Source organism: Neophocaena asiaeorientalis, unplaced genomic scaffold (assembly GCF_003031525.2).
Source record: "Neophocaena asiaeorientalis asiaeorientalis breed wild unplaced genomic scaffold, Neophocaena_asiaeorientalis_V1.1 scaffold1136, whole genome shotgun sequence".
NCBI lineage: Eukaryota > Metazoa > Chordata > Mammalia > Artiodactyla > Phocoenidae > Neophocaena > Neophocaena asiaeorientalis.
The window spans coordinates 25,362-44,389 of record NW_020172368.1 but is presented as its reverse complement, the minus strand read 5'-3'; the positions used below and the strand labels follow the sequence as shown (position 1 = coordinate 44,389).

Genomic DNA, 19,028 nt, shown 5'->3' with positions numbered 1-19,028 from the left:
TCAAAAAATGGTTTTAATTAGGTAATACAGTCCCATAGTCCAAATACCAAAACATTCCTCTTTCTATTCACTCCATTTCCTCCCTTCCCAAGCCCATCCTACTCCTCTAACACAGACCCTTTTTTTTTTCAGTTTCTCAGCTAGTCTTCCAAAACTTCTTTGTGCAAATACAAGCAAATATTTCCCCCTTTCTTACACAATAGGTAGCAAACTGTCCAGCTCTTTCCATATCAGTACATAAAGAACTTTCTTATTTTTTCCCACAGTTGTCTAACATGCCATCTTATGGATGTGACATATGTCCCTATTGATGGGTTCTTGAGTGTTCCCCCCCCAACCTTTTGCTATTATGAGAATATTACAATGAGTAACCTTGTATATTTTGTATGCATGCAGGTATAAATAAAGAATAAAGTCCCAGCAGTGGGATTACTGGGTAAAAGGGTAAATGCATTTGTAATTCTGATAGATATTACCAAGCTGTCCTCCAATGGAGTTGTACCAATATGCACTCCTGCCAGTACTGCACGAGAAGGCTTGTTTCCCCATAGCACAGCATATAAAAGATGTCAGATTTTTAAATTTTTTACCATCCAATAGATAAAAATGATAGCTTGTTTTAATTTGCAAGTCTCTTATTTTGATTAATATTAAGCATCTTTTCAAATGTTTGAAAGCCATTTGAATTGTATTTGCTCTGAACTGACTTCGTTGATTTTTCTTTTTAATTAATTAATTTAATTGTTTCTATTTTTGGCTGTGTTGGGTCTTCCTTACTGTGCGTGGGCTTTCTCTAGTTGTAGAAAGCTGGGGCTTCTCTTCATTGTGTTGCGCGGGCTTCTCATTGCGTTGGCTTCTCTTGTTGCAGAGCATGGGCTCTAGGCACGCGGGCTTCAGTAGTTGTGGCACGTGGGCTCAGTAGCGCACAGGCTTAGTTGCTCCACGGCATGTGGCATCTTCCCCGGCCAGGGATTGAACACCTGTCCTCTGCATTGGCAGGCGGATTCTTAACGACTGCACCACCAGGGAAGCCCCATTGATTTTTCTTTTAAGTTATTCTTTATCCTTATCAACTTTTGGAAGCTGTTTATATTGGTATATTAGAGACACTGGCCCTTTGTTTGTAATATGAGTTGCAAATATTTTTCCTAGCTGGTCAGTGGCCCTTTGACTTTCTATTTAGTTGCTTTAGCCATGCACAATGCTTATCTTTTAATGTAATCATATATATCAGTCTACTTTCACGGCTTTTGGATTTTGAATCTTGACTTTTCTAATCCTCATGCCAAAAGTATAAAGGCATTTACAAATGTCTTCTCCTAGAACATTTATGGCGTTAATTTTTTAAAAATTCTTGAGCGATTTAGAGCTTATGTTGGTATATGTCATAAAGCGTGAATCCATCTTTTTCAAAATAAATTGCCACCCAGTTTTCCCAATATCTCTTTATTGAAACATCCTTTCCTCTCCACTTGAGAGGCCAATTCCATCACGAACTAAATTCTGATGTGTTTGCAACTATTTCTGGACCTTCTATCCTGTACCCTTGATCTAGTCATATGCCAATACAACTCTATTTTTATTTGAGGTTTTATAATGATTTAATATCTGGATAGCCCTTCTTTTTGCTCTTCTTTTTCAGGTTTTTATTTCCTGGCTCTTCTTGCTTGTTTATTTTTCCACTGGAACTTTAGGATAAGATTGTTTAGATTAAGTTAATCTCTTGGTTTTTTTTTAAATTGATATCTCATTAAGTTTATAAAATAACTTAGAGAAAACTGACAGCTTTCTTCCTTTCAAGAATATGACATGTGTTTCCATTTTATCCTTCTTCTGTGTCCTTCAATATTGTTTAAAATTTTTTCTCAGATAGGTTTATCTTAGATATTTTAAATTTTTGTTGCTATTGAAAATTGGGTATTTTCTTTGATTTGTTTGTTATAGCAGGATACTGAATTTTGCATATTAATTTTGACATATGCTTCATATAATTCTATTAATACAATTATTTATATTCAGTCTGAATTCTTTTATTGTTTATAGTGTTTTTCTTTAGGCTCTCTTGAATATAGTCCTATCTTCTTCAATTTTTATCCCTCTAATTTCTTTCTCTTATCTAATTGCTTTGGCTAATTAATATTGCACAAAAGTTGTAGCAGTGCAATGATGGTTTTGTTCCCAAATTTAATAGAATGCCTCTAATATCTCCCAGTTAACATAATGGTCTTTGGGGGATATTGATAGATATAGATATATAGGTATAAGTATAATGTTAAAGAAGTATCTAGGGCTTCCTTGGTGGCACTGTGGTTAAGAATCCACCTGCCAATGCAGAGGACACAAGTTCAAGCCCTGGTCCGGGAAGATCCCACATGCCACAGAGCAACTAAGTCCATGCTTAGTTGCCACAACTACTGAGCCCGTGTGCCACAACTACTGAAGCCCGCACACTTAGAGCCCTTACTCCGCAACAAGAGAAGCCACCGCCATGAGAAGCCTGCGCACTGCAATGAAGAGTACCCCCGCTCACCACAACTACAGAAAACCTGTGCACAGCAACGAAGGCCCAACCCAGCCAAAAAGAAAGAAATAAAATAAATTTATTAAAAAAAATAAATTAAAAAAATAAATCTTTAGGAGGTGGGTCCAATGTTCACTGCAGCACTATCTACAATAGCCAGGACATGGAAGCAACCTAAATGCCCATGGACAGACGAATGGATAAAGAAGTTGTGGTACATATATACAATGGAATATTACTCAGCCATAAAAAGGAATGAAATTGGGTCATTTATTGAGACGTGGATGGATCTAGAGACTGTCATACAGAGTGAAGTAAGTCAGAAAGAGAAAAACAAATATCGTATAGTAACACATGTATGTGGAACCTAGAAAAATGGTACGGATGAACCTGTTTGCAGGGCAGAAGTTGAGACCCAGATGTAGAGAACAAACGTATGGACACCAAGTGGGGAAAGCCGTGGGGGGGTGGGGATGGTGGTGTGCTGAATTGGGCGATTGGGATTGACGTTTATACACTGATGTGTATAAAATTGATGACTAATAAGAACCTGCTGTATAAAAAAATAAAGTTTTAAAATTTAAAAAAAACAAAAAACTAATACTAAACTTTCTTTGGGTTATTTATATGGAAATATGTTAATATAAATGTTTCAGACATTACATGAAATTCCTAAAAGTCTTATATGTTCTGTTATAAGGCATAATTCTAGTTATTACTTTAAAATGTATATCTCAGAAATAACTAAATTTCCTTGTCAATTGCATTATTATGAACTTTCATCAAATAATTAGCTGTGGTCATTTTTAAGTCTTTTGTCATTTACAGACAGTTCTGGGTGTACTCTGATGCTTTTGCAAAAATGTTACTATAAAAGGTTTTCATCTTCAAGGAATTCATAGATAAGACTCTGACAAGTACAGGTCTCTGGTAATTGACTATACTGCTGAACTGAATGAATAAGCATTTTCAGAACTCTAATGGAAAACTGATGAATTCATAAAAGTGCTAACAAAAGATCAAGTTAAAAAATTAATTACATGGGACTGAGTGAACTGATGAGGATGATTATAATTTTTGTGACTTTGTTTGAATAAAAAAAATGTTAAAAAAGTAATTTAAAAAATCTTTAAAGAAAAGTATCTATGGGTGGGAGGATCCCACATGCCGCGAAGCGGCTGGGCCCGTGAGCCATGGCCGCTGAGCCTGTGCGTCCGGAGCCTGTGCTCCGCAATGGGAAAGGCCACAACAGTGAGAGGCCCGCGTACCAAAAAATAAAATAAATAATAAAAAAAAAATAAACTAAAAATTTTTTAAAAAGAGAGAAAAAAACAAACAAAAAAAGCAGGTTCTCAGGCTTCTCCCCAGACACGATGCAGCAAACAATGAATCTGTATTTTTAAGATTCCCAGGTGATTCTATGGTCAGCCAAGTTCGGGAACTACTGGACTCCCATATTTCCTGTCTCCCATTGTTACAATCTTTCAGCTCACTATTCATGGTGAATTGTCCTAGAAATTACTACTATTACAGACTGCCACACAAATCCAGTTTGTACCAAATCTGGTTCTAATATGGCGAGCATTATCACTTCATGACATTGCCTACATGTGGCAAACAGAGCAGGTAATTATCTGATTGCACAAAAGCAATATATCCCACAAATTGTCCCAGAGACACAGCATGTTTTAAAAAAATTATACTTGAGACGTGTCCAGTGAGAAAAACTCAGCAGGATCCAGGGAATGTCTTTTTGTTTTTTAGTAATTAACAATTGGATTTATTGCCATTTCTTCACATTTTTCTCTTATCTCTCTACAAGGTATCTTGGTTTATATCAGAAATGAAAATCAAAGAAGTACATATTATATTATAAATAGTACATTATTAATAGTGTATATTTTTGTATAATGTTTTTATTTGGAAACAATTTCAAACTGGCAGAAAATTTGCAAGTACAGTTGTAAATAACTTTTTCTTGAATTATTCGAAAGTAAATTACTAACCTGATTTCCCATTATCCCTGAACACATTATTCTACATAACCACAAGACAATCATCAAAGTCAGGAAATAAACACTGATATATTATTACTATCTAATCTCCAGGGCATGTCTTAACAGCCACCATTTACAGAGGATTTAGTATTAGGCCAGCATTTCATAGTACCCCTGTGTTGGGGTTCAGAGTAGGCTGCCCCAAGATATGCCACAATGGCATATTCATTATTCTGAGTGAAAACTACTTGAGAAACAGCTGGTGGGGGAAAGACTGATATTAAAAAAAACATTCTGTTACATATTATATTATAAATAGTACATTATTAATAGTGTATATTTTTGTATAATGTTTTTATTTGGAAACAATTTCAAACTGGCAGAAAATTTGCAAGTACAGTTGTAAATAACTTTTTCTTGAATTATTCGAAAGTAAATTACTAACCTGATTTCCCATTATCCCTGAACACATTATTCTACATAACCACAAGACAATCATCAAAGTCAGGAAATAAACACTGATATATTATTACTATCTAATCTCCAGGGCATGTCTTAACAGCCACCATTTACAGAGGATTTAGTATTAGGCCAGCATTTCATAGTACCCCTGTGTTGGGGTTCAGAGTAGGCTGCCCCAAGATATGCCACAATGGCATATTCATTATTCTGAGTGAAAACTACTTGAGAAACAGCTGGTGGGGGAAAGACTGATATTAAAAAAAATATTCTGACCACCCCACCCCACCCCCACCCCCGTTTTCCCCCAGAAAGTAGAAAAGAAATCTCCCGTGTCAAAGTATCCTCCCTATACCAGGAGATTAGAAAGTATCCTTATCACCAGTTAAGGAATTCAAGGCTAAGAAAGCCGAATAAGCAAACTCTGTTCCTTCCTGAGTCGGCTACCCCAAGCACAAACCCCTTTGTTAAATCTTCACAAATAATTGTTTCTCTGCCTAAAAATGTTATATGAACAGCCTTCTTTGGTCACTTGGGGAGGCATTTCTATGAGACCTCTCTGCATTCTAATTAATTTTTTTTCTCCTGTTAATTTGTCTTGTGTCAATCTTCAGCTAAAAGAACTCGAGGGGTAGGGGGGAAATTTCCCCCTTCCCGACATCTCTTATACCTAGGAAGAAACTAAGCTTCAGAAAGGTTAAGTAGCAGTGTTTCATCACATGCCAGGCACTGAGAACTTAGTAGTGGTTTAATAGCTACTGTTTGTCGACACTTGGATTTTGTACCAAGCACATGGAACACAGCATTGAATCTTTATGACAACCGTCTGAGACATGGCTATATTATTATTTCCATTTTATGTAAGAAAGAGCAGTTAACCTGCCCAGATCACATTTGGGTACCTGAGGCTATATTTGAACCTTGTCACATTTGGCTCTGAAACCCACACAAGTACATGGGTACTTCCTCCAAGCTCAGTCTGATGGACGTTCTGGTCATGCCTGGGTAGCACTGTAAGTAGTGAGTGGGTGTTCTTCCTGTTATTCAGTCACAGTCTCCACCCATCTCAACAGTCAATACAACGTTTCCTAAATGATCTCCAAATTCCAGAGTCTTAGGCCCCTGCCCTAAAGCTGAGAGGGGCCTAGGATCTGGAATTTTAACAACCACACCAGGTGATTCTTATCAGGAAAATTTGGACAACACTTTAGGTATCTTTGAATGAACAGAGTCTGTTTTACAGACCTCCTGCATTGTGTGCCTGGCAACAGGCACCCTTGAAGGAGGGCACAACCACCAATGGCAGCTTCTCACACTGACCTGTGGGGAAATGAGGGGAGAAGAATGAGTCCGTCCTAATCGTGTTACTCTGTTGCTGAGTTGCCTAAAATGTCTTCACTCCACCCCTACCTCCGTATGTGATGGAGTTTGGTGAAGAGCTTCTGTATCTTTTACTTGCCCAACATCATCTTTCTTTCTGTAGGCGTGAATTCAGGTGGGTTTGGATAAGAAATCAACTGGAACATTAGAGGATCTGCTGTGCTGGGAATCACCCCTCCTTAGGCTGTAATGTGGACAGTGTCTCAGTGGGAAACTGCAGAGTGGGAAGGGGCCTCCAGAACAGCTGACCCCAACAGGATGCAAAACTCAGTGTATACTATGATTACAGCTTTGCTAAAATGTATCTGCCAATGGACTGACACTGGAAATGAATAAGCAAAAGTGGAAGCAGCTGTGTGATACAGCAGTAGGAAGGAGTTTTCTCATTCTCTACCATTTTTTTTTTTTTTTGGCCACATCACACAGCTTTTGGGACCTTAGTCCTCAGACCAAGGATCAAACCTGGGCCTTCAGCAGTGAAAGCATGGAGTCCTAATCTCTGGACCACCAGGGAATTCCCTGTCATTGTCTACTTTTTTTTTTTAAACATCTTTATTGGAGTATAATTGCTTTACAATGGTCTGTTAGTTTCTGCTTTATAACAAAGTGAATCAGCTACATATATACATATGTCCCCATATCCCCTCCCTCTTGTGTCTCCCTCCCACCCTCCCTATCCCACCCCTCTAGGTGGCCACAAAGCACAGAGCTCATCTCCCTGTGCTATGCGGCTGCTTCCCACTAGCTATCTGTTTTACATTTGGTAGTGTATATATATGTCCATGCCACTCTCTCACTTCGTCCCAGCTTACCCTTCCCCCTCCCCGTGTCCTCAAGTCCATTCTCTTATGTCTGCGTCTTTATTCCTGTCCTGCCCCTAGGTTCTTCAGAACCTTTTTTTTTTTAGATTCCATATATATGTGTTAGCATACGGTATTTGTTTTTATCTTTCTGACTTACTTCACTCTGTATGACAGACTCTAAGTCCATCCATCTCCCTACAAATAACTCAATTTCGTTTCTTTTTATGGCTGAGTAATATTCCATTGTCGCTCTCTACTTTTTAATCTTTCTGTAATGTCATTATATAGATCTCATAATGAAAGATATATATATTTAAATAATTTTATTTTATTTATTTATTTTATTTTTGGCTGTATTGGGTCTTCGTTGCTGCACGCAGGCATTTCTCTGCGGCGAGCGGGGGCTACTCTTCATTGTGGTGTGCGGGCTTCTCACTGCGGTGGCTTCTCTTGTTGTGGAGCACGGGCTCTAGGCACGCGGGCTTCAGTAGTCGTGGCTCGCAGGCTCTTGAGTGCAGGCTCAGTAGTTGTGGCGCACGGGCTTAATTACTCTGCAGCATGTGGGATTTTCCCAGGCCAGGGCTCAAACCCGTGTCTCCTGCATTGGCAGGCGGATTCTTAACCACTGCGCCACCAGGGAAGCCCCTATGAAAGGTATATTTTTAAAGTTTCTTACTGTAGAAATCACTTTTCCCTAAACATTTCTGTTATGTGAGTCATTTTTGTTATCATACAGATTTTGTAGAAAAGTTTTAGAAGCTAACAATAGCCATGTTGCTTAATATCACAAATATTCCGAGTATATCCAATCCTAGTCTCCATATCAAAGCAAATAAATTACTGTTAACATGGAGACTCATGCATTTAACTTTGACGTGCAGGAAGGCAGAATAGCATAGAGGCTAAAGTAGACTTTGGAGTCAGGCAGACATGGGTTCAGATCTTGGGTTCAGAATTTACTAGGTGGTCTCAGGTAAGGCACATTTTCCTCAACTGTAAATTAAAGCTAATCAGGGCCAAAATTTATTGAGAGCCTTCCATATATGCCAGGCTTTATTTAAATATATTATTTATTTCAACCTTCATCTTTATCTAAGGCATAGGTATGAATTTTATTTCTGTTTTACAAATGAGAAAGCTGAGTCTTAAAGGGGGAAATTAACTTGCCTGAGGTCATTCAGCCGATTAAGAAATACGGTTGGAATTCAAAGCTCTGGTCAATCTGACCCTAGGAGTCAAGCTCTTAACACGACTTTGTCCTCCCTTGCTTGAGGCTGCTATACATAATTCAAAGATTGAGGGGATGAGAAAAGATATAATGTATTTAAAACATTTTGCACAGTATCTGACACATAGTAAGCACTCACTATATGTTAGCTATAATCTTAGATATCAGAGGATACAGGGATGGAGCTGTAGAGGCATTTTGATGTATTAGTCATTGACTGATGGGGTTTATTTGTCATATCTGGCTGTCTTGGAAGGGAGCCCGTGCTTCCCTCATTCCCCCCCACCCAAGACATGCTTCTTCCAAGCTGTATAATTGGGCAAAGAAGACAACTTTCCCTGATTAAAGCAGAGGTGAAGGTGGACTTTAAATGCAAATGGTCTGAGATGATTCTGAAACAATAAACAATAAAAAGAGGATGAACATAGTGGCTGTGTCCTAATTCCTCATTCTTCACTTCCATTTAGGCTGAGAATGAAAGAAGGAACAAAATTGAAAACTGATCCCATTTATTTCAAAATCATGTCACCTCTGTCAGCTGAAGATACTGAACTAAGAGGCAGCTTGAGTCTCCTTCCGCTTGTGCATGAGGTAGATTCAGAAGGAAAACGTTGTCTCTGGAACTTTTAAATGCCCATTCCATTTGAAAACGAGCAAGATAGATGTGTATTTCTCCCCTCCCCCCACCAAAGGACTTTGCAAAAAGGAGGAAAATGGGGATTTTACACTAAATCACCAGGAAACTCCTTCAAGTTTGCAGTGGGAGAAGCCAAGATGCAGCAGCCTCGGAGGGGATTTGCCAGTTCATGTTAGGAGTCCCTGACTTTGGACAGGTCAGGAATATGACCTGAGTCTGATCCTGAGCTTTGCAGAAGAAGAAATTCAGATTTTTCCAGAACGATCAGGAGGCTCTGGGAGAACTGACAGATATTAAGTATAGGAAACAGTATAGACTACTCAGCTGTTTTCACTTGCAGTGGAGGCCAATGCTTTCTAGAGATGAGAGCTTGACCAAGGATCCTGTTAGCAAACATGAGTATTCTCGCCTTTGGAGAGTATCTTCAGAGTATTTCTACATTCTCAGAGTTGAGATGACTAAATCTATTTAAATGTTATATTTATCCAGCTTGGACACTTACTAGACATGTGCCTTTCAGAAAATTAAATTCTCTGCACCTCAGTTTTACCATCTATGAAGTGGTGATAACATGTGCATGGTATACCTCATATGAGTTGTTGTGAGAATGTACGCAAAGCATTAGCAAATAGTAGCTGGTTGTAGTAACAACTCAGTAAATAGAAACATACGGTTATTATAAATTTTGTGCTTATTTGAAATTGAAGCTTCTTGAAAATAATTTGATGTTCAGCCTCTCCCAAACCATGGGGAAACTGAGGCAGCTCAGCTTCATAAGAAATCTAGTTTACCTCTCTGGTTCTTCCTCTTTCCATTTCATAGATGGCACAGTCTTTCTTCAAAACAAGCCCTATATGGGAATTCCATGGCGGTCCAGTGGTCACGATTCTGCACTTCCACTGCAGGGGGCGTGGATTCGCTCCCTGGTCGGGGGAACTAAGATTCTGCAAGCTACGCAGTGCGGCCAAAAAAAACAGTTCTATTGATGATTAGAGGTATCCTGCCTTTTCTTTTCTCTGGGATAACACCCTACATTGGTTTCAAGTGACGAGAGCTTTTTATTTACATATAATGTTAAGGTTACATAATTCATGTTCCCATCTGTAATTTTCCAAGTTAGATTCTTCCTCTGAGGTTCTGGGTTATGGTGATGGGCCTTGGTTTTACTCTGCATGCAGACAGCGTGCTCTGAGCCACCTGTTTCTGAGATGCCAGTGCCTCTTTTGTCATCAAAACCTGGTCAGCATTTTGTTCTCTTGTTTAAGGCAACAAATCTGAATGTTGTTATGTACAGTACGAATAAGGTGAATCTTTTATCAAGGTCACCTTTTTCAGCCACTCATCTCACCTCTGGGGATTCATAAATATACCAAGGAAAGAAAAGGTCATATGCCTGAGTAGAGTATGTGCCTGGCTTGATTTTAATAGTGTAAAATTGCTAGTTACCCAAATTATTAGGAGGATGATTACTGAAATTTTGTATAATCTTCTGGGATATTGCGCAACCATTAAAAATGATCATTTTGAAGACTACACTACAACATGGGGAAATGCCTGCATTAGTCAGCTACTGCTGCAAAACAAACAACAAGCTTAGAATCTCAGTCATACAATAAGTCTTTTTCTCTCACTTCTGCATTTGCAGGTCAGCTGGATTTTGGCTAATCTTGTCGGGATCAGTGGAACTTGGCTCCAGCCATGAGTTGAGTTCACATCTCTCATTCCTCCGTGACTAGTGGGCTGCCCAAGACATCATCTTCACAAGGTGGTAGCGGAAGCCCAAAAGAGCAGACCCAGCACTGAAATGGGTAAAGCCTCTGTACACATCACAACTACTAACATTTCATTGGCCAAATAAAGTCATACAGCCAAGCTGACATCAAGGGGGTGGAAAATATACTCCAGCTATAATCTCAGGAACTACACATGGTATAGGTGTAGGGAGTGATGAAGTACTGGGAAGAATAATACAGTCTACAACAGTGCCTCACAAAAAGATTACATGGAAAAAACACATGCACAGGATATAAAATTGATTGTACAACTTGATCATAACTATGTAAAAATATTTTTTGCAAGTCAACAAAGAATAGAAATAAATAAGCAAAAATGAAAAAAATCATGACTGGATAACAAGTGGCTAAGAACTGTTTATTTTGCCTCTCTCCATTTCTCAAACTTACATAATATAGTACCTTTCTTTTTTAAAGTAAGTTTTAGAAGCTTCTCACAGCAGGCATGTTATTTCACCAAACTAATTGTTTTATCTATTATATTAAGGGTCTGTAGGAAAAATGTAGAATTCTAAGCACATTCAAGTTAGCCATTTATTCTTAGTCTCCACCAGTTCCTAATCTCAAACTCAAATCTAACAGACTTCCATCAACATGGACCTTTAGTTGTTGCCTAAAAGCAGTTTAAATTCCTTTATTCTCTTATTCTCCATTATGGCAGTGTTAATTATTCTCCACACTGACCTCTTTGAAGTCTCCAAAATTAGATATTCATTCTATTGGCTAGAAGCATTGTCCTAGTAGATTCTGATTTTCTGAAAGCAGCAAGTCCATTCAGTAAATAATTACTGAGCACCTGCTATGTTCAAGGTGCTGCACTAGTTACTTTCAGGGAAATAATAAAGATATGTAAGTGCCATCCTTACTGTCAGGGGTCTCACAGTCTAATGGGAAGAGAAATCTGTACACATACATTTGGGGCCAGAAAGAACAGACTAGAAGAAAGATTCACGAGTTCTCAACCCTGGTGGCACATTGGAATCATCTGGACAACTTTTATTTATTTATTTATGGCTGTGTTGGGTCTTCGTTGCTGCGTGTGGGCTTTCTCTAGTTGTGGAGAGCGGGTGCTACTCTTTGTTGCGGTGCACGGGCTTCTCATTTCAGTGGCTTCTTGTTACGGAGCATGGTCTCTAGGCTTGCGGGCTTCAGTAGTTGTGGCATGTGGCCTCAGTAGTTGTGGCTCACAGTCTCTCGAGCACAGGCTCAGTAGTTGTGGCGCACGGGCTTAGTTGCTCCGCGGCATGTGGGATCTTCCCGGACCAGGGCTTGACCCCATGTCCCCTGCATTGGCAGGCGGATTCTTAACCACTGCGCCGTCAGGGAAGTCCCTGGACAACTTTTAATAAATACCGTTGCCCAGGCCCAGGCTCAGAGATGCTGATTTAACTGGTCTTGTTTCTGGCCTGATCACTGCTATTTTTTAAAGCTCCCCAGATGGTTATAATGAGCAGCCAGTGTTGAGAACCACTGGATTAGGCCTTCTACTTTGAGCCCGACCAAACAGTCTGCATAGAACTGACAAAGACTCTCAAATGCAATATTTAAAACAATTAATTTGTTTTAAAAAATCAATTATCAAAAATTATACAATGTATGCAAATAGTTCAAAGTCAAATGGCACTGAGGCTTACGAATAAAATTTAGCAGACCCCTGTTCTCTCCATTCCCTCAATCCTCCTCCACTTTTGACTCTTTATTTTTAGAGAATTCACACATTTCCCATTCTCCGAATGTTAACATGCTGGTTTCTTTTGCTTCATCAAAAACGAATTAATTGCTGAACTTTATTTTCTCCCATCTAAAAGTACCCTTAAAGCCCCCAAGGAAAGGTAAAAATGACGAAATATCAGGTAGCTGGAGCAACAGGAGTAAGTGGGGAGGTTCTTCTGTTCAATCCAGTATCAGGAGAGCCGACCACTAGGTTCAGATGGCTGGCTTGGGGGCCTGAGCAGTTCAGAGAGGCAGCTAAGAGCACTTTTCCAAGCCCTGCCTGCTCTTCCACCTCTTGGAAAGATGATGGGCTTTATCTGAAATTATAACCAAAAAGAATATTTCCTCACTTTCTCCTGGATTTGTGCCTGGAGGGCATCCTACCCCATCCCCAAAATAGGCCAGCAAGGCTGGGGTGCGTTAGAAACACTGGGAGATAGAGGTATAATAAAGGATGCATTAGGACAGTAAGTCAGGGTGTATCCTGGAAAGCCTTGAAAATTAGTTTGGTTTGACTGCGGGGACTCCCTGGGGATACATTAGCAGGGATGTCACAAAGTCAGTTCTGTATTTGAGGAGGACTTCTGTGGTTGACAAGATGGAAGCTGGATTGGACTAGAAAAACAAGAGGCAAGGCACCAGTGATAAGTACCACGGAAGAGGTGGAGTGGAGTGGGAAAAGGACAGTGACACTGCAAACAGACTGAAAGGCCCAGTCCCAAGAGACATTTCTGTGGCTCCATGCTATTCTGACTGTGCCTTGATTTCCTCACTTGTAACGCATGAAAAGGCATAGCTGCCACCTGCCTGGGAGCAGGGACTCTGCTCTTTCTCCCTTCCTGTACTGTTTGAAATAATTTTCAGAAGGTTGCCCTCTTTTCATAAAGCAGGTAAAGGTGTTTAATGGCTCTCGAGGCAAAACAGAGCTTATGAACTTCCTCTGACAGGGCATATTCTGGACTGAGCCCAAACACAATATTCCTCTCCAGGCCTGAAAACTGCTGAATACTGTCTAAAATGATGTGACCATCCAAAACACCAGAGACCTGGCTGAACACGACCTTCACTGCTCCGTGGGTCTCAAATAATTCCATCGCTCTTAGTAGTGCAAGCTCATAGCGTCCTCTGTCCTCCCCTCTCCTGCACAGAATTGCTATATCTTTGGGCAGATATCCACATTGGAACAGGTTGTGACATCTTTCTGCCACGTGTTTTGCAATTTCTTCTGTGGTCAGGTTCGTCTCTGTCTCACACACCCCAGGCAGAGCCTGAGCGCACATTGCTTCCTCATAGGCAGCTTCCCTAAATGATGCCAATGTGTCTGGAGACACGTTGGGGTGAGGATTTTCTTTGATCCTCTTCATTTCTTCTTTCATCAGCATTGCTATGTCCAGAGCACAGTGGATCCCATTGGTGATTGTTTTTCGAGGAAACTGAGCAGATGGAGGGGGAAGGCCATTGATATCTGGGTGACGGACTTGGAAAGGGTCCAGAAAAAGCCAGAGAATCCCTTGGTGAAGATTTTCATTTCCAGCGCCCCTCACCTTTGGATGGGTGATGCTCCTAGCCTTCAAGTACCAGTCACCATATTTACTGCAGAAATTCTCAGTCTCATCCATCACTATGTGTTTGATCTTTGAGAACGCCCCTTGCATGAAGGTTTTCCGGGTCACAGCTTGGCAGGTGGTTTGCTGGCTGTAAGGATGAAGGAGAAAATAGGGCTTCAGCCATATAAACAAAGGAAATACCATGCATTTATTATTCTCTGGATTAGCATTAGAGACTGGTTCTCATCTGGAGACTGATTCACTGATTCAATAACTACAAAAATGCTCTACTTACAAGTTACCTGATAGACAGAATACATAATTGCAAACCCTACTCTTTGGGGTTATCAAGTTAAATCTGCATGCGAAACTTTTGAAATGAACACAGGTAGGAGATTTTATTATTTCTACCAGAGTCCATTTCTGCTGCTTGACAATCCCTGAAGGTAAATTCCTTACATCTAAAGGAAATCTCAAAAGGAATTTACACTTGTTACTACTATTTCTTTTCTTTCTGTCTTTTTTAGAGCTGGAGAACAGTCACCTAGAGGCATATCATAATTTTCGTATGCAAAAGAGGTATGGGCTCATACAAGTTCCTCTAAAGAAAATCCTATTTCCCCACTTACTTGTAGTACAAAAGCAGAAGCCTCTTTAGATTTTGGTAAGGAAAACATTAAGAGGTTGCTGAGTTCCATGACATGTCAAGTAGGGTACCAAGTCTGCAGGGCTTTGCCTCTATGGAGCTACCAATCCTACTTACTTAGCTCAATTTTCCTTTATAGTACCCCATAGCGTGTGTGTGTGTGTGTGTGTGTGTGTGTGTGTATACTTTTTTTTTAAAAACAAACTTGGTTGTTTCTTGCCACCTCTAATTTGGAATCAAGTCGTATCACCCATCCCTGCAGATGTGGGACTGCATGTGCAGTCCCTGGGGCTTTACCCCCATGTTCTGAATCATAACTATTCACGTTCCTCTCTTTCAGGTTGGACTCTGTAGACTTCTTGAAGAAAAGCATTGATTCTTAGTCATCTCTGTAACCCACTCACATTAAGTTCATAGATGTTTGTTGAATTGAATTTGTCTTTTGACTGGGGATATTTAAAAACTTATACCTGGGGCTCCCCTGGTGGCACAGTGGTTGAGAGTCCGCCTGCCGATGCAGGGGACACGGGTTCGTGCCCCGGTCTGGGAAGATCCCACATACCACGGAGCCGCTGGGCCCGTGAGCCATGGCCGCTGAGCCTGCGTGTCCGGAGCCTGTTCTCCGCAAAGGGAGAGGCCACAACAGTGAGGGGCCCCCGTACCGCCAAAAACAAAACAACAAAAAAATCTTATACCTGTAAAGCGTAATAAAGAACATAGCCTTTAACACAGTTTACAAGATCCTTCATAGTCTGGCATCTGCCTCCTTTGCAAGTTCATCATCTGTCGCATACCCACAGTCCCTCATGGCTCCAGGCAGACCTACCATTATGATTCTCTAATCTCCATGCCTTTGCACTTGCTGTGCCCTTTGCCTTTATTCACTTCTCCTACTCACTTCTTAAGAAGGAAGTCAAGATCTCCTTCACTGGGGAGTATTTGCTGACCAATATCCAGCCCAAGTTAAGCATATCTTTAGTATCATAATAGTTACACAACACTCCCATTGCTTATTTTTCTCTTTGTCTCTCTTATTGGGCTTTACGGCAAGGTCTGCAATATGTTTTTCTCCTCTAACACTAAATGTACACAGTACCTAGCATATAAACAGTGCTCAAAAAGATTAGTTGAATAAATAAGCAAGTCAAAATTAAAAGCCCTCATTTGCTGGATTGACTAACAACCAATTTCTTTTACTAAATCGAAAGCTAAAGATTTAAATCAGAAGCAAATGTGCATGTTTTCTAAAATTATTGACTCAGAACAAGTCAAACAAGTAAAAATATTTTATAAACGAAATAAATGGTATTTAAATTCAAGTTCCCATTAGGTGTAATGTCTAATTGACTGAAAGACCCTATGACTTTAAAGCACTAAATATCAAGCAAAAAGTATATGTGAAACAAGATAGGTTCGTTTCAACCTTTCTTAAATTTAAGGCCATAGATTGTGGGGGGGGGAAATGTTTCTAGTTATATAAACTTAAAGTTATGCATATGTAGCTAATTTCTAATGAGATGTTTAAGCCTGAACATTGCAAAGTGCCGTTTTCTAGCTCAGCTACTTGATCACTTGCAAATGTGTATATAGTTTGGGCTCTTGTCCATATGCAGCAAAGGCATTGCAAAATCTTAAACTAAAGACACAAATTACTTGTGTGATACTGTTGAAAGACTGATTAAATGTGTTTAGTTAGTGAAACTCTTACATCACAAAATCCTTTAAGGCGTCACTTTCACAAACGTAGAGGATCTCTTTGGGCTTGCAGTGGAACAAGTCCTTAATTTTCTCCATGATCTTTATGGCCAGGGCAGTCTTCCTGGTTCCTGGAAAGCAGTGGAGGAACAATTCTCGTGTCTCCTGAAGGCTCTCTGAAAGCAGCTCGCACTGCTCTGCTACAAGCAAATTGAAATATTCACAGCCCAGCTGGTCACTCAGAAGAGATCGAGAGCAGAGTGAGACCATGATAAGGGCCTGCAACAAATTTTCCATTTCATCCTCATCAGCAAGCCTGTAGGTTCGGGGATAGTGCATGGGGATTTCACGTGGTCTACACCGTGTGCTGGGCAGGTATATCAGCCTTGGGATGACACACAGTTTCCCTGTGTAACCACCAACAGTTCCCAGTTTCTGCTTTAATTGACGAGCAGTGTTCCGGGCGTACACAAGCCCCCCAGTCCACGTGGGGTCTGTTAAGATTGTATAGAGTACAAGGGGGCTGTTTACTGCTATTAGGAGAGCATCACACAGGACCTTCTGCTCCTTCCTGAAGCCAACGTCACTAGCCCAGCTTTTGGAAAATATCACAAACCCCTGAGAACAAGGATATATCTGTGTCTTCATTAATTTCTCCAGTCCTTTATGATCTGAGAAGAGCTTCTTACAGAGGGATTCTGGTTTAAATTGTATCTCTTCCTGTGTCACTGAAAATGCAAGGAATAGAAGTTACTAAAATTTTCAAAGGCTATTTAAGTATTCCTGCAACATCGTAAGAAGAGATGAGCCTAGCCGTGGAACTATGGGTTTCCTTGTCTGCAAAGAAAGCATCTCCTCTTCACAGGCCAGGGCTGAGAAGTCACTGTTTCTGGCAGCTCTCATACAGGGGAAGGCAATCAGGGAGGGGTCTTCACAGAACAGCCTTCTAGCACTCTGTCCTCAACCCCAAATGGTCCAGTAGTACTAGGAAGGTATTCCTTCCTGTTAAGGGTGTGTGTGTGTGTGTGTGTGTGTGTGTGTGTGTGTGTGTGTGTGTGAGAGAGAGAGAGAGAGAGAGAGACAGAGAGAGACAGAGAGAGAGAGAGACAGAGAGAGAGACAGAGAGAGAACCTGATGCTTTTGGGAAACTAAGAACTTTCCTTTTCCTGTGGCAATTTTGCCCCCATGGGATATTTAGCAATATCTGGAAATGTTTTGATTTTTCATAGCTGGAGAGGTGCCACTGGCATCTAGTGGCTAGAGGCCAGGAATGCGGCCAAACATCCTACAATTCTCAGGGCAGCCTCCCTAACAAAGAATTATCTGATCTAAATATCAGTAGGGTCAAGACTGAGAAACTGCCTTAGGAAGAGTCTAGGTGACCCCAAGGCTCACCTCCTTCTGCCTTGGAAAGCCAGGGGGCAGCTCTTTCAAATGTATTCTCTCATATTTAGAGAACAAAAGCCATCTGTGACTGGAAGCCCAAAACGCACAGAGGTGTAGGGTGGATTTGATGCCTGAAATCAAGAATTCGCCATGTATATTAATTCAGGACAATTGTATCTGCTAAGCCCTACATTTGATCTTCTCTAAGGAGAAAGGCTTGGATGAATTGCTACCAATTCCTCCCAACTTAATTTTAGAAAATAAATAATCCCCTCAGCTGAAATCAAGAAGGAATACCTGGAAACAAGCGTTGTTGTAGAGCCCCCTTAAATTCCAGGACTTTGATGGGAGATGACGGGCTTCTTCGTGTAGATGAAGCTGGTGAAATCAGGTGAAGGCTGTAGTCTGCGGCCAAATTGGAAGGAGCTAAACAAATCCATGGAGAGTTGTTTCAGATGAAAAAAAAAAAAAAGTTAAAGAATGTTTCTATTGCTCTTCCTACTGTTGACATATGGTGTGTGTCATGCCTGAGCTGTTCTCATTCTTTCTATGCCTCAAACAGTTCACATATGTTAGGAAAAGAGGTCTGGGACTCCTGTAGGGCCATGCATCTTCTATGTCACCTGCGACTTATCTTGGGCAAGTCATTTCACCTCTCTCCTGCAAGGGTGAGCAGGTGATCCCTAAGGTTCCTTCCAACTCTAATATTCTGGTTCCAGGTCACCTCTAAGAAGAAAAGGCTTCCAGTAGTGGTGGTAGTAGTGGTGGTAGTGGTGGTGGTAGGGTGGTGTCAGAAAAAGTAGGCACAGTATTTAAAAAATATTATTATAGTTGTTAAAGTCCCCCCCACCCCAAAGTTTAGATGGAATGGAAAGTAGTAGGATCTCTAGTTTGGGGTTTGTGTGTGTGTGTGTGTGTGTGTGTGTGTGTGTGTGTGTGTGTGTGTGTATGTGTAAGTAAACTCAAACAAATTTAAGATAAGAGAAAGTATCAACCAATAAAATCACTGAAGTCTTCATTTGAGCTTCTTTTATCAAATCTGGAACTTACTGACCATGAAGGCAAACCGATAAACTTCATTCAGCCCGTTAAGTCCTTTATGGATTGATCTGAAATCACCAGGGCTGATGCTCAGCAAAACTGTAAGGAAGTGAAAACACAGGAAGTCCTCCTCCCCCACCACCATCCCCTCTCCAGCACCTTTTTTTTTTTTTTTTTTTTTT

At 40.4% G+C, this 19,028-nt stretch overlaps 1 protein-coding gene across 2 annotated transcripts in view; it reads right to left on the bottom strand.

The window, feature by feature from the left end:
* Positions 1 to 12,043: 12,043 nt before the first annotated feature.
* The window catches only part of LOC112415919 (protein SLFN14-like), a 10,010-nt gene continuing 3,025 nt past the window's right edge, over positions 12,044 to 19,028 (bottom strand). The window contains exons 3-5 of one of the 2 annotated variants that reach the window (XM_024769122.1): positions 18,103 to 18,231; positions 16,433 to 17,147; positions 12,044 to 14,226 (exon numbers count right to left, since the gene is read on the bottom strand). In XM_024769122.1, coding sequence (XP_024624890.1) covers positions 13,392 to 14,226; positions 16,433 to 17,147; positions 18,103 to 18,231 — 1,679 coding nt within the window. In that variant the 3' untranslated portion in view covers positions 12,044 to 13,391. The remainder of the gene's footprint in view (positions 14,227 to 16,432; positions 17,148 to 18,102; positions 18,232 to 19,028) is intronic. The other variant, XM_024769132.1, reaches the window with a different exon arrangement.